Here is a 14,890-nt window from a genome sequence, read left to right as displayed (position 1 = left end):
ACTGAAATGTCACTTGAACATGGGTTGTCTTCCTTCTAATCCAGGAGATAGAAACAGTGCCTAGAACAGTGTTTTAGAACACTCTGAAAACCTTTGATAGAAATACATACAGTTAATAAAATGAAAGATTGCTGCTCAACACCAAAATGTGACTATTTCTCAGAACACCAGAGTATTCAAGGAGTATTGTGTTGATACGATTCTCTTACATACTAAGGGTATGTGTGCTTGGAGAAAAGCATTATTGTTTGTATTTGATTAATGTTTAATATATTAATTTAAGAAGCCAATTGACATTCTTTAAGTAACCAACATTCCTTTCCCCATTCCAATTTTTCATATGTTCTTAGACTTAGGTTGTTCTACCATGTACCATATATATATATATATATATATATATACACACACACACACATACATATACATATATATATGTATATATATACCTACCTACCTCAGGTTTTAGTAATCTTATTGATCCCAAAATAAAAATATTGTCTCAGACAAATTAAGTTGCAATTTATGGACAAGCAATCCATAAAACCTAGTTGCATGGACCAAATAACTTTCTTTGGTCTCCTATTATAGCAAAATATCACTTATGGGACATTTTAAGACCTTCCTTTTTATATGGATTTAAAATTTTTGACACTTGGAACATTTCCCAAACCATCAGGCCATTGTCCTGTCATTTTGGTGTCATTTCTTGGCAAGCATTATTTAAAGCTTTTACATGCCTCATTAGTATAATTAATAAGGCCATCTAGCTCCTTCCTGAAGAATGCAATTTTTGTTGTTTTCCTTTATAGAACATTTAGCTTCTTCTTCATTTTGCAACACTGTTGAGTCCTTTTTCTACTTGATTATTGTATATTACTGTTAGTGCAGATTAAGTGTTGAACGAATTTTCTACTTTGTCTAAGGGACTATCCGGTTCTTTCTATTTCTTGACATGACTCAATATTTTGCAGGATTATTTGGCTTGCCCAGCATTCTATGTTTATTCCTAACTGATTACACTGGAATATGTATCCAGCTGAGCCAGTGACCCCTTGCTCAAGCCAGCGAGCTTGGGCTTCAAGCCAGCAACCTTCCAGCGTAAGCCAGCGACCATGGGGTCATGTCTATGATCCCACGCTCAAGCCGGTGACCCGGCACTCAAGCTGGTGAGTTTGAGCTCAAGGGTGCAAGGCGGCGCTCAAGCCTTCAACCTCCAGGTTTTCAATCAGGCAGACACTCTATCCAGTGCGCCACCTCTTGGTCAGGCAATATATTTGTTTCTTTACTCACCTGTCTCTACTAGGCTGTGGGCATTTTGAGAGTGCGGGTCTCCTCTGATTCATTTTTTTGTCCTCAGTGCCTAGCATAGAGTCTGAGAATAAGTTTTCCATGAATGTTTGCTAAGAAAGAAATGGGTGTCAGGCAGACTGACGTATGGATGAATACTATTCCCAGCCTTCACTGACAGTTGTTAAAATATTTCAGTAATCAAAGACAATGACCACACCCGTATGTCCGCCCCTAAATTGTCTGTGCCGGTAGCCTATTGTTTTCCGTTCCTTTTAGCAATTCCCAAAAAAGAACCTAACACATTCCCAGATTTCCCTGAGAAGGATCAGTAAGCAGCCTGCTCATTGCCCATTAAACTCCTTCACACTTGGCAGTATATATGTACCCACAACAGACTTCCCACCATCTCCCAGATATTAAGAAATAACATCTGAAATCATAAAAAGCTATGTAAGTTTATGTTAAAAGCAGCTGTGGGGGTCGAAATGCATAAGTATTTAAGCCTCAGCATTTAGGTGGGTCCCTCGTTTCAGTACTTGATAAGGTAATGACGTTCCTTTGGTTGGAAGGTCTTGTCCCATGCCTGGGAGCTCAGCGGAAGAAGAAACCAAACGGAGTATCAAAAGTAACCGCAGGAAGGCCCTTCGACGTACACCCAGGATGACTCACGTTCCGCGGCATCCTTTAAGGGGGGTGGGCGGAGTCTTTCCTTTAACCCCGCCCAGAACCGAAGACAACCTGCGGCCAATAAGAGGGGCGGCCCGAGGCGGAGCGACCTGCGTGCGGCATGACGCAACCACGCTCCGTCCGGCTCTCCGCGGGTCGCACGCTAGGACTTAGGAGCACGGAGGTGAGTTTCGGCCGCGAGCTGCAGATGCCGGCGTGTATTTAGGTGTCCCGGCGGTGCCCCGTGAAAGTCCTCTAAGCGAGTGGAGTGGCCTGGCCTCGGGGTTGTCAATGGAGCGGAGGGATCAGTCACCCCCGACCTTCCCCTGGCCGAATGGGATGTACTCAGTATTAACTGACTGATGTCGAAAGCAGCCCTAAGGGGAGGTCTCCTTCATGGGGAGGACAGCCCTGCCGCTCCGCCTAGGCCTCGCGTGCCACGAATAGCCAGCGGGATGGGAAAAAATAAGGGACACCAGTGAAGGCCAGTGTTATTCGCGTTATTGAGAGTCTCAGAACACTTCTGTGAATATGCCCTGTTGTCATTCCCATTTTGCAGAGGGAGAAACTTAGGGGTTACATTTTAAGGTTTCCTATGCAAATGTTGACTTGAAACCTATGGACTCGTATTGATCAATGTCACCCTGTTAAATTTAATTTTCTAAATAAAATTTTAAGGTTTGCAAGCAGTGTAAAGATGGGAGGTTGGGTAAATGAGGGCATAGAGAATCGTGAAAGCATCTCTATAAAGTGGTGATTCCAGACGGCCAACAAATGCTGTTTCTGAACTTGGGCATTTCTAGTGACAAAATTCACTTAGTAAATAATAGCCACCAGAATATTGAACTTTGAAATTTGTCTTTCAAGTGACCAAAGCCACCTGAAATGTCAGTACCTCGTTCATCTGTCCATGCCAAATGGATTGTGGGAAAAGTGATTGGAACAGCAATGCAAAAAACTGCTAAAGTGAGAGTCACCAGGCTTGTTCTGGATCCCTATTTATTAAAGGTGAGAAACATCCCTGTTTTCAGTTGGCACTGATAAATCACCAACACATTTTGGTTTCTGAGCAAAAAAAAACCAAACCGCTCCTCTGTTAGTAAAAATGCATTGAGCATCTGCAGCAGACTAGGTACTGGATTGGTTGTGGGTGTGACAAAGTGAATTATTCCTGGTCTGTACTCACATCTAGAGACACATAGAGTTTATTTCAATTCAGTCTGGTAAGTGCTGCAGTTTTTTATGTGCAATGTATTGTGGGAGCAGAGAGCATTCTTCCTTCCTAGGTTGTTGAAGGAGCATATCTCCAGTTAAGAGACATTTGAGCTGAACCTCAGAAAGGATTTTATCCAGAGGACCAGGTTGGGGGGGGGGGGTAGTTATTCTGGCCATGAAGAATGGTTTGTGGAAGTTCTTTAGCCATGAGAAGGTATGACATTCTACAGCAGCAGTTCTCAACCTGTGGGTTGCGACCCCGGCGGGGTCACCTAAAGCCATCGGAAAATACATAATGCATATCAGGTATTTACATTCCGAATCATAACTGTAGCAAAATTACAGTTATGAAGTAGCCACCAAAATTATTTTTTGGTTTGGGGTCACTGCAACATGAGGAACTGTATTGTGGGGTCACGGCATTAGAAAGGTTGAGAACCACTGTTCTACAGGAACAGCAGGTATTTTGGTAAGAGCGAGCCCGGATTTGGGCACTAAGTAGGCACTGTTGAATGAGTGCAAGAACAGGCAGAGCTAGACTGTGAAAGGTCTTTTATGTTGTATTTTGGATTTCATCCTATAAGCAAAGGAAAGACAGACTTGGAGGTGGGTAGAGATGAGGACTGGAGGTAAGGAAATGGGTAAGGAGGCTATTGCAAGAGTCTAGAATGGAAATGATAAGGACCTCAACAGTCCTTGGAGCAATGGGGATGTCGTGGGGAAAGTATATTTCAGACAGGACAGAGTCCTTGACCTATTAGATGTGTAAGGGATGGAGGAGGAAGTGCCAACTATGTTTCTGCATTCAAGTTTGGGCACATAGGTTGATAGAAATGCCAGTTGTTATTTGGAATCAAAAACATAGGAGCAAGCTGAAAAGTGATGGCATGACCAGTGACCTTAACATCAGAATCTTCAGTTTGAATACTGACTCTGTTGTTTACTAGGTGTCCACATTACTAACCTCCCTGAGCCTGTTTTCTCACTTGTAAGTGGGGATACCTGGTGTGGTTGTCTGGAGGAATAGCCGATTCTAGTTTTCTTTGGCTTTTATGCAATACTCTGAAGCCAGGCATGAAGCTAAGTGCTTTCTGTATATTATAATGTTTAACTATCTTGGTATCTTTAGAGGTGGAGGTATTAGAGCCTCATTTTATGGTAGAAAATAACCTGAGGTTAGAGTTAAGTGATTTGTACTAAATCACATAGCTAGTGGTGACACTAGCGTGTTTATGGGCTGGAGAGAAGGCGCCACTGGAAGAAAGAACTTAAATAGTGCAGAGAAGGATGGTAATTAATAGAGCAAGGTTACTGAAGATAATAGACTGGGAACTTGGGAACATAATCATTTCTGGAAAAGTCATTGCTATTTTCCAAAAATCAAGCAGTTAATTTTTGTGTTGGAAGCCTCCTTAAGTATGTTGTCTTTTTTCCCCCCAAGTCCCAGCTTGTTTTCTGTGCATTACCTTTTCAGCTTCTGTACTGCATTGCCAAGTCACAGATGGGAACTGCTGATTTGTTCCTCCTTCTCTCAACAGTATTTTAATAAACGAAAAACCTACTTTGCTCATGATGCTCTTCAGCAGTGCACGGTTGGGGATATTGTGCTTCTCAAAGCTTTACCTGTTCCACGAACAAAACATGTGAAACATGAGCTGGCTGAGATCGTTTTCAAAGTTGGACGAGTCGTAGATCCAGTGACTGGAAGACCCTGTGCAGGAACTTCCTACCTGGAGAGTCCAGTTAGTTTGGAAACCACCCATCTAACCAAAAATCTGGAAGAACTCAGTATCTCTTCAGAACCGTGAAGGAGGATTAGAAAAAAACAAGCCAAAGGGAAAGCTTTGTAAGTTTGCTTTATGGAAAAAGAAATTTTTCTAAATTTCATCACTAATTGATCAGTTTCTTTCCTGGTATTTATGAAATAGCTAAAAATAAATGAATAAAGGATTTGTTATAATTTTCCAAAAAGGTTTATGATCATGTTTTAAATTTCCTTTCCTGTTACACTAAATGTACCTAGCAATCTGCTACATTTTTTAAGCTCACTGTTTTTTTGTTTTTGTTTTTTTTAACTTTTTATTTATTCATTTTAGAGAGGAGAGGGAGAGAGAGAGAGAGAAGGAGAGACAGAGAGAGAGAAGGGGGGAGGAGCTGGAAGCATCAACTCCCATATGTGCCTTGACCAGGCAAGCCCAGGGTTTCGAACTGGTGACCTCAGCATTTCCAGGTTGACACTCTATCCACTGCGCCACCACAGGTCAGGCTAAGCTCACTGTTTTAGGTGTGTGTGTGTGTGTGTGTGTGTGTGTATTTTCATTTAAAAGACTCTTGAGATTATTTTAGAACCTTTATTTTGGGAGAAGAAATTCTTTTGATATCATAAACAGATAAGATCATTAAATAAATGGTTTTGATGGAATATATTCAATATTAATTGAAAATTTTCTCTGATTTAATGAGTTCTAAACAAATAATGAACATGCTTGGGGTCAGACTATGTGAGATTTAAGTCTGTATTAATAAGAATATTGACAAGTAGAAAATAAAGGCTAAAACTTGTGTTTTGTTTTGTTTGTTTGTTTTTACAGAGACAGAGAGTGAGTCAGAGAGAGGGATAGATAGGAACAGACAGACAGGAAAGGAGAGAGATGAGAAGCATCAATCATTAGTTTTTCATTGCGCGTTGCAGCACTTTAGTTGTTCATTGATTGCTTTCTCATATGTGCCTTGACCACGGGCGGGCCTTCAGCAGACCGAGTAGCCCCTTGCTGGAGCCAGCAACCTTGGGTTCAAGCTGGTGGGCTTTTGCTCAAACCAGATAAGCCCGTGCTCAAGCTGGTGACCTCGGAGTCTCGAACCTGGGTCCTCTGCATCCCAGTCTGACGCTTTATCCACTGCGCCACCGCCTGGTCAGGCTATATTTTTTAATCCTGTATCCTAGGCCAGTGTTTTTCAATTGCTTGTCTGCCAGAAATTTTAACCACCCTGATTATTATCTTTATACAACATCAGGGTGGTTAACTCCTTTACCGACCAGCACAGGTCCATGGGCCAGTAGTTGAAAAGGACTGGCTAGGCTATATTGAATAGGAATGAGTTCTTAAAATCTGATACATTGATGAAGTTTTAGAACTTCACACATGAGCATTTGAATTGGAGAGTTAATAAATTGTGATCATTTAAATTTTGACTTGTGCTTGACCAGGCAGTGGCGCAGTAGATAGAGTGTTGGACTGAGACACAGAGGACCCAGGTTCGAAACCCCTGAGGTTGCCAGCTTGAGCATGGGCTCATCTGATTTGAGCAGGACTCACCACCAGTTTGAGCCCAAGGTCACTGGCTTGAGTAACGGGTCACTCGCTCTGCTGTAGCCCCCCCCCCCCCAATCAAGGCACATATGAGAAAGCAATCAATGAACAACTAAGGTGCCACAACAAAAAATTGATGCTTCTCATCTCTCTCCCCTCCTGTCTGTCTGTCCCTATCTGTCCCTCTCTCTGGCTCTCTCTGGCTCTGTCACACACACACACATACACACACACACACACACACACACACACACAAATTTGACTTGAACAATGTATTTCAGTTTTCTGGCTCCTAGAAAGAGATTTGAAGCATTTTTTTTTAAACTGAGAGGAGGGGAGACAGACAGACTCCAGCATGTGCCCCACCAAGATCCACCCAGCAAACCCCCTACAGGGGTGCTCTGCCCATTTGGGCCATTGCCCAACAGCCAAACTATTTTTAGCACCTGAGGCCAGGTTCTACCACCTCAATGCAGGGGGCCAATTCCCTTGAGCCAGTTGAGCTACTGGCTGTTGGAGGGGAAGAGAGAAGGTGGAGAGGGGGAGGTGGAGAAACAGATGGTCACTTCTGTGTGCCCTGATCAGGAATCAAACCTGGGACATCCATATGCTGGTTTGATGCTCTATCACTGGACCAACCAGCCAGATTTTTTTTTAAGTGAGAGGAGAAGAGATAGTGAGATAGATTCCTGCATGTACCCAACCAGGATCCATCTGGCAACCCCTGCCTGGAGCCAAGGCTTGAATCAGCCAAGCTATTTTTAGCACCTAAGGCTAATGCACTGGAACCAACCAAGCTATCCTCAGCGCGTGGGGTCCATGCTTGAACCAGTTGAGCCACTGGCTGTGGGAAGGGAAAAGGGAGAGAAGGAGGGGGAGAAAATCTGGTCACTTCTCCTTTGTGCCCTGACTAGGAACCGAACCCGGGATGTCCATACACCAGGCTGATAGCTCTACTCACTGAACAAACCAGCCAGGGCCGAATTGGAGCATATTTTAACCTCAACTAATATGTGTATTATACAAACACAGGGTTTCAACAATGACTGCAAGTACTTCCCACCCTCTCAGGGCTCATACTCTAGTAGGGGAGGTATATACATCGATGCCTTTATGGGCAAACAAAGAAGCACATGGGTAGAGAGAAATTAGAGTAACTTTCCAGAAGAAATGAGATGGTGCATAGGAACTGAATCTTAAAGGAAGAGTCTCCAGGCTAACAGATGAGGGGTGTGGAAAGGGCATTCCAGGCGGAGAGAATGGAGTATAAAGTCCTCATAGTATGAGAGAAAGGAACATAACCAGGGGTTTCTGGAAGCCAGCCAGGATTGCTGGAACATTTTGCACAAGGGTGGGAATCAGGCACAGAAGTAGTAGTTATGCTCTAAGTGGTTATTTTTTAAAAGAATGATATAATTAGATTCACATTTCGATAAAAGTAGTAGCATCAGTGTCGAGAATGAACTGGAAGGGGAAAGATTAGAGGTAGGGAGACAGTGATCTGTTCTGGTCCTAAGACCTAAACTGAATTGGGCAGGGAAGGTGAAAAGAGGTTAGATAGATGATGTTCCAAAGTAGAACCCTCAGTGCTTGTGGGACAAGGGAGGGTGAGTAAAAGGGAAGCATTTCACACTGTCCGGATGGGTGGGGCTATGTGGTACCAGTTATCCTGGAAGGGACAGGACACCTTTCCAAGTCATCTCTAAACACTCAAATATTTTAAATGTTCACGTATACAAAGATGATGCTTCAGGAAAATGCTCCATATTATATTCTAAGGCATCGAGTAACCTAAGCCACACACCTGTAAAATAAGAATACCCCTGCCCAATAAAAAACATTGGGTTAATGGAACTCCAAAACAAAACGAGAGTGGAGTGGGGGGGGGGGGGAGGGCAGAATGGGTGGCCAAATGCTAAATAACACAAAAGCAAGTTAAGCAAAGAAATGTCTATGAAGTTTAAATTTCAGGAAAATAGATCTGAAAGCTTTTGTCTCCTGAAATAGAGCTGAGAAATTGGGGGAATATGTGAGAAAGTCACAAGGGTGTATTGACATTACTGCCTTGAAGTGGCCCAACCTTCTGCTGTGCAGGGACCTGTCCTTTCTGCCCTAGGGATAGCTCACTCAGCCTCTCTTGTGGGTCTATTCAGCCTCTACAGCCTCCCTGAGCACAAATCATTTGGGATCAGGAACTCTCTCAAGCCACCCAGCCTCTAGATTCCTGTCCCTGTGTCCCTTGGCCTCCTTTCCACTGGGCTGTAAGAAACAGTTGTATCTCCCTGATCTGGAGCAAATCCTTGTTGCCACTCCTCCATCCACAAGATCTGCTTCTGTCCTCCCTGGTGGGTCCTGGCCATATTTAGGTGTTCAAACATTGTTTCATTCAGAAAACTCCTGTACCCCTTGGGCGCCAATGCTTCCTTCACCTCCAAGATTACCAGCTTCAGAGAGCCCCTCAGTCCACAAACCCAGTGCTGCCCCCATCCCTACTACAGAGAGAGACATACCTACCCAGTCCTGGGAGCATTTTCCCCTTGGCCTCTGCAGACTCACACTAGCCTTGAAGCGCTCCCTTTAGTGGGTGGGGCCTCTGCTGCTCCCTTTCTGCCCACTTTGTCTTGGTTGCAATTTTCATGGTTACATTTGTGGCTCTTTTATCTTATGGCAGGATACACTTCTCCCAGACAGTGCCCGACCCACGCCTTTAAGTTAATTCCTCTGCTGATGAGAAATGTCCTCCCTTCTCCCACTGGTCAACTCCTCTTCCCTTGGGACTGTGCTGTTGTGCCAGCTCCTGGATGTCTGTCCTCCACTTCACAGCCTTTACCTATTACATGCTCTCCGTCCATGCTCCCTTGACACACTCGATCCAATCATTTCACATCCTGCCCCACTGGACTGAGATGGCTTGAAGGAAAGGATAGCTAGAGCCGGCCCACCACTGCTGAAATATATAGGAACAATGTAATTCCGAGCCTGTGAGAACTTGAGTGTGTTTCCACCCACAATGCTTCTTATTAAAGCTGTATTCCGTGTTTGTTTTGCTTATTTATGTTGAAAAGGCAATGTATTTACATGGTACAAAATTTAAAAGGTAATCGGGGAGAACTTTGTGCCCCAGGCCCTGGGGTCCCCTAGCAACATTGTTACTCTTTTCTTTCAAGCCTTGCCCACGTTCCTGTTGCACACCCTGTCTTGGGCACCTGCTGGAGGTCACTGATTCTTCGGCTTCTTTCTGGCTCCTTTCTCCCGGTTGCCGGACCTCCCGCTCCCGCACGCACTGCGCACCCGGTCTCCACGGCGCGCGCCCCGCGCCCCCTGGCGGCTGCGCCCCTCACTGCAGCGGCAGCGCGCCCCGCCCCGCCCCGCCCCGCCCCGGCCTCGGCAGGCCTAGCCGAGGGAGGGGTCGCGGAGGCGGCGGCGGCGTCAGCTGCTCCCCGGACGGTGGGAGCCGAGGCGCCGAGCAACATGGCGGCACGAGTGCTGCACGCCCGAAGTGCGGCCTCGGCCGGCGGCCTCCTACAGCGGGCGGCCCCCTGCAGCCTCCTGCCCGGGCTCCGGTGAGCTGCGCCGCCCTTTCGGGGAGGGGCCGGCGCGGGGCGGAGGGCGCGGGGTCGCCGGCGCGGGTCTCCGCCCCGGCCTGGCCGCGCTCCCACGGGGCAGGGCGGCCGGGGCTGCAGGGCGGAGGGGACCGAGGCCGCGGTCGGCCGGACCGGGGCTGGCGGGCGCCTCGGCGGGGTCCGAGCGCCTTCCCCTCGGGCTCAAGGTCACGGCGGGGACGGCACGACACGCAAGGCCACGTACGCCCGCCGTGCCGGCCGAGCCTGCGGGACTTGCACCCGGGGCGGTGGGCGCGCGGCTGAGGCCGCAGGCCCTGCGGTCGGCGGGCCGGGTTCCCGCGGGTTCCCGCCGGACGTGCCGAGAGCACTGCCCGCGCAAAGCTTAGGTGTCCGCATCTGCAAGCAGGAGAGCTACTCCGCACCTCTTAGGTTGTCGGGAGGGAAAAAAACAACTCATCGTCCCGGCTGAGCCCTCCTTGAAGGGGAAGGGAGTGAGGTCTCCGTACTAAGAGCAGTCTTTGACTTGCATTTAAAAGTAGCTAGTGGATCAAAAAGTATTTAGTTTTCAGCACTAGGTAGGCGTTGGGTTCGTGTTTTAACTGTTTTTCTCTTACCTCGTTGGACTAAAGGTGTGGTTTTCTGTATCCATCACATTGACATAATCATGTTCCATTTTCCACATTCAAAAAAACCCCCCAAAGCCAGTACTAACTTACACGTAGGTTTGCTTTCTTGCTTTCTCTACTTTGGGTAATTTAAATGTTATCTTTTCGTTTGTTTGTTTTTAATTAAATAATGAGCCTCTAGAAAATAACGGTTGGCACTTAAAAATGAGAAAGTGAGGAAATGACCTGTTTGTTAAACTCTTACTATTGGCTGGGAGGCTTTATATACTATGACATTTAGTTAAATCCTAGTAGCAATCTTAAGAGGTAAGTAATAGGATCTGCGTTTTCGAGGTGAGATGGAACCTCGAAAGGTGTGAGACAGATAACTACAACAGGCATTTTCTAGCCTGAACCTAAGGAGTTTGTCAGGCTTCAGACCCGACGCCCTTCCTAGGACTGGTGCTCAGTAATGTTTGTTTCCAAGTTGATTAACAAAACAACCTTCTTTTATTTGTATTCTGTTATTGAGCATCTACTGTGTGTCTTACCTTTTTCACACAGGTGATAAGAACCCATGAAATTCATACTTTCTTTCAGCTGAGACTGAAGGTGCTCGCTCAACAAGTTCACCTAGATGGCCCAAGGTCACAAAGCTAGGAAACAGGAGAATTGGACATAGGTCTGCCCGGTACCCTGACTTCCTGCTGGGACCACATGATCTCCGTTCAACCTGTTGACTCTTTGATCTCTGTCTCAGGTCTCCTATACCTTTTGACGACTCCTTCCTGGGCTCTAGTTTGCCTTAACTGTAGGTGTTCTTTAGGACTCACTCTAGACCCAGTTAATTGTCTGATTCTATCAAATATTGAATGTATATATAAGATATCTTTGAAACCATATGGAACTGGGCATAGTAGTCTTCATCACTATCTGCAGGAAGCCCTGGCCAAGATAAAAACCCATATAGACTTACAGATTGAGGCAGGAGCTATAAGAGAAAATCAGGGAACCTGCCACATGAGATCATGGAATGCTGCTCCAAGGAAATGATTTTAAGGTGAGACCTGAAGTGCGTGCAAGTCCTGAGTGGGAAGGAGTCAAGCATGCTGGGAAACCTGAGGTGGAGCACAAGGTTGAAGGGAAGACTGGCTAAAGGACAGATGACAAGGAGCGAGGGCCACATAATTCTGGGTCTTACATGCCATCTTAGCTTGGATTTTATTCTGGGAGCTGTGGGAAACATTTGAAGATATAAATTCTAGTGTGACATGATCTGATCCTCAGTTTTAAGAGATCAATCTGATTTTGGAAAGGGGACAGAATCAAGGGGAGTGGTCAACTGGGTGAATGCTCGTTTATTGACAGTTGTTTGTTCCGTAGGTATATGAGTTTCCACCATATGCTGGGTGCTATTGGAAACTGAATAAGGCACATGGGTCCTCACTGTCTTGCTAGTAATTCAGCGAAGGAGAAACAATTGTAGGTTGGGGAGCAGTATGAACCCGGTAAAGTTTGAGATGGCTGTGAGCTATTCAGATGGAAAGGCCAAGCAGGTAGTTGGCCTTCTCAACCTATATGACTCTCCAAAGGCGGTGTCTGGGCTACAGGAAACTTTTGGGAGTTGTCAGCATAAAGGAATGCTAAATGTTGATAGATACATGGGCTTCAGTATACCGTTTTATATTTGAAATTTTTCATAATAAAAAAATTTTTTAAACCATAGGAATGAATGAAATTGCTTGAGAGATTATGGATAGAGAAAGTGCTGAGAAACAGATCCTAGGATGTGTCAACATTTACAGGCTGGATGTAGGAAGAAGAGGCTGGCAAGGCAGACGGAAGGAGCAGCATTCTGTCACATTGTTATGTGACAGTGAGCAGGGGGAAGTATTCAAGGAAGAATGGTCACCTGTGCCAGATGCTGCTAAAAGGTTAAGCTGACAGAGTAAAACTGGATTTGTCAGCAGGGGTATTGTGGGTGACCTTGCAAGAGCGATTTCAGAGGGAAAGGAGGAAGTCTTGCTGGACTCTCACATGCCAGCACTTCTTACCTAGCTCTGCTCTGTGCCGGACCCAGAGTTCCAGCCACTTCGTAGACATTGTGCTAGTGCCCCACAGGTGCTTGAGATGCTTCTGTACCCAGAATGCAACTCATCTTCCTCCTGCAGAGCCTGCTTGCTTCTGGGTTCTCTCTCCCCAGTAATGGGAACATCTTCCATTTAGTGGCTCAGGCCCATCCCCTCCTGCTCCCTCCAATCCACCTCCAGCTTGTCTTCACTCTGCCTTCTCTGTCACCACTGCCCTAGCGCAACTCTCAGCTTCCTGCCTTATTGCTGTAGGACATCCAACATACCACCACCCAATCTGCTTTTTACACCTAGAATTTTTTTCTTATAACTTCCCAGTGTTGCATCATGGATAGGGTAGCATCCAGCTGATGGGCATGCATGGTACACCAGAGCCTACACACCCTGCCCCCCTCGCCCTCCCATTATTGTGGTTACCATCCTCTCACACACTGGTCTACCTTACCAGACTCTTCCCTGTTCCAGAAATATGCCAAACAGTTTCATGACTCCATGACCCTGGACGTGTTGTTCCCTTTGATTGGAATTGTCACCTACCTTGTCCACCTGTCTTTCTTGTCCTTCAAGACAGAGCAAGAATGTCTCCCCTGGAGTCCTTGTTGCTCCTTAATAGGCCAAGCTAATGCTTCATTCCTCTGAGCTCCCACAGTGTGTGTGTGTGTGTGTGTGTGTGTGTGTGTGTGTGTGTGTGTGTCCTTGCGCAGCATGCATAGGGCTACAGTATCCATGATCACTCTGTTTACTGAATGGTTTTTCTCATGAGACTGAACAGGCTAGGTAGGCATCTGGTTCATCTTTATATCCACAGGGCCTGGCATGGAATGCTTATTCTATTTAAAGTTTAGTGCTCCCATCCAAGTACTAACCAGGCCCAACCTTGCTTTAGCGTCGAGTTCGGGTGAGATCAGGGTGCTATAGCCCATAGGTTTTTGTAGAATGTGCTGCCCCTACCCCCCCTCCTGTAAAGTGCTGCACAACGTATATATGATCTTATAAAGACAACTGATTGTGGTGTTTGTCACTGTCATTAAAGAATACCAGCCCAGTGGGATCTTATCACCCTGACAGCTGTTGGCATAGCTGCTTCTACCCGCTTCCATGATTCAGCTTGGACAGCTCGGTGACCTGGGCACATTAGGCAGCCTTCGTCACCTGACACTTGAAAGGTTTCCGAGCTTCACAGTCAGTTGGAGGTAATGTTGGGCCAGACTGTTTTTCATTTGTCAAGACAGTTGCTACCCAGGTTCACAAGCAAACACCACTCAGGTTCTTGTGTGTGTCCTGTGATATTGACTATTTCTTAGACTTACCTTTAGTTTACAAAACATTTCCATATCTCTAGCCTATTTTACTCATTTTAAAATATATCCCTTTGGGAAAAAAAAAAAAAAAATATATATATATATATATAAAATATATATATATTCCTTTGGTATTATTAAAATCTGAAGCAGATGTTAAGTTGGGGAGATTTGTGTTTGGGAGGTGTTCCTTATTGGTAAAAATATTTTGAACTTCATAGATCTAGATTCATACTTTTATTTTGCCACTGCTTAGCTCAGGTTCTATCTGAGCCAATCTTTAAAATTCGATAATACGTACCTTGCTAGATTGTTCAAAGGACTGAGGACTAAACGAGATGACATAGATAAACTGCCTAACCCATTGCCTAGCAGGAAGTATGTCTACTTGCAAAAATTAGGGGATATTTTATAGCTTCATATTCATTTTTAAATATCCGCTAATTTTTGCGAGCAGTATACTTGTTGACTCGTAATCCCCTTAAGTTCGAAAGAGGAAGAGAAAAATTACTTAGGGATGTTTTCCCCCTTCTAATTTAGTCTTCCAATAATTGTTTATTATGCTCTCATTTTATGAGGTATTAAATGCTGCAGAAATTAAAAATCAATGTGTGTACATATGCTTGAATGTGCATTTCTGGAACGATACACTAAAAATTAGTAGTAGTTGCTTTGATGAATATTTTATATTTAAAGAAATGTCTTAGTGCTGATATTTTTAGAAAATTTCATAGAACCCATTTCTTAATTGTTCATAATTGTTAATCCTAGGTTCTTACAATTTATTGAACAAAAAAATTCTAAGCACAGTTGCTGTTTAGTGAACTTAAAATCTAAAAGAAAAAGCAA

At 45.0% G+C, this 14,890-nt stretch overlaps 2 protein-coding genes across 3 annotated transcripts in view; both read left to right on the top strand.

Annotated features, from left to right (window-relative positions):
* The first annotated feature begins 2,061 nt into the window (after positions 1-2,061).
* On the top strand, positions 2,062-5,146 carry MRPS17 (mitochondrial ribosomal protein S17). The gene is made up of 3 exons (XM_066379962.1): positions 2,062-2,140; positions 2,824-2,964; positions 4,710-5,146. Exons 2-3 carry the CDS (start codon positions 2,842-2,844, stop codon positions 4,977-4,979), a joined length of 393 nt encoding a protein of 130 aa, XP_066236059.1. The 5' UTR covers positions 2,062-2,140; positions 2,824-2,841; the 3' UTR covers positions 4,980-5,146.
* A 4,721-nt stretch (positions 5,147-9,867) lies between these two features.
* The window catches only part of NIPSNAP2 (nipsnap homolog 2), a 31,038-nt gene continuing 26,015 nt past the window's right edge, over positions 9,868-14,890 (top strand). The window contains exon 1 of one of the 2 annotated variants that reach the window (XM_066382501.1): positions 9,868-10,045. In XM_066382501.1, coding sequence (XP_066238598.1) covers positions 9,954-10,045 — 92 coding nt within the window. In that variant the 5' untranslated portion in view covers positions 9,868-9,953. The remainder of the gene's footprint in view (positions 10,046-14,890) is intronic. The other variant, XM_066382498.1, reaches the window with a different exon arrangement.

The sequence above is a fragment of the Saccopteryx leptura genome, chromosome 4, assembly GCF_036850995.1.
Source record: "Saccopteryx leptura isolate mSacLep1 chromosome 4, mSacLep1_pri_phased_curated, whole genome shotgun sequence".
Lineage (NCBI taxonomy): Eukaryota > Metazoa > Chordata > Mammalia > Chiroptera > Emballonuridae > Saccopteryx > Saccopteryx leptura.
The sequence above is the reverse complement of the archived record's forward strand: the minus strand, read 5'-3'. Positions and strand labels throughout refer to the sequence as shown.

Excerpts from the sequence above, each read along its gene's own strand:
- MRPS17 (XM_066379962.1), top strand. The coding sequence starts at position 2,842 with ATGTCAGTACCTCGTTCATCTGTCCATGCCAAATGGATTGTGGGAAAA. Across the intron at positions 2,965-4,709 it reads TGGATCCCTATTTATTAAAG|TATTTTAATAAACGAAAAAC; the intron begins GTGAGAAACATC and ends TTCTCTCAACAG.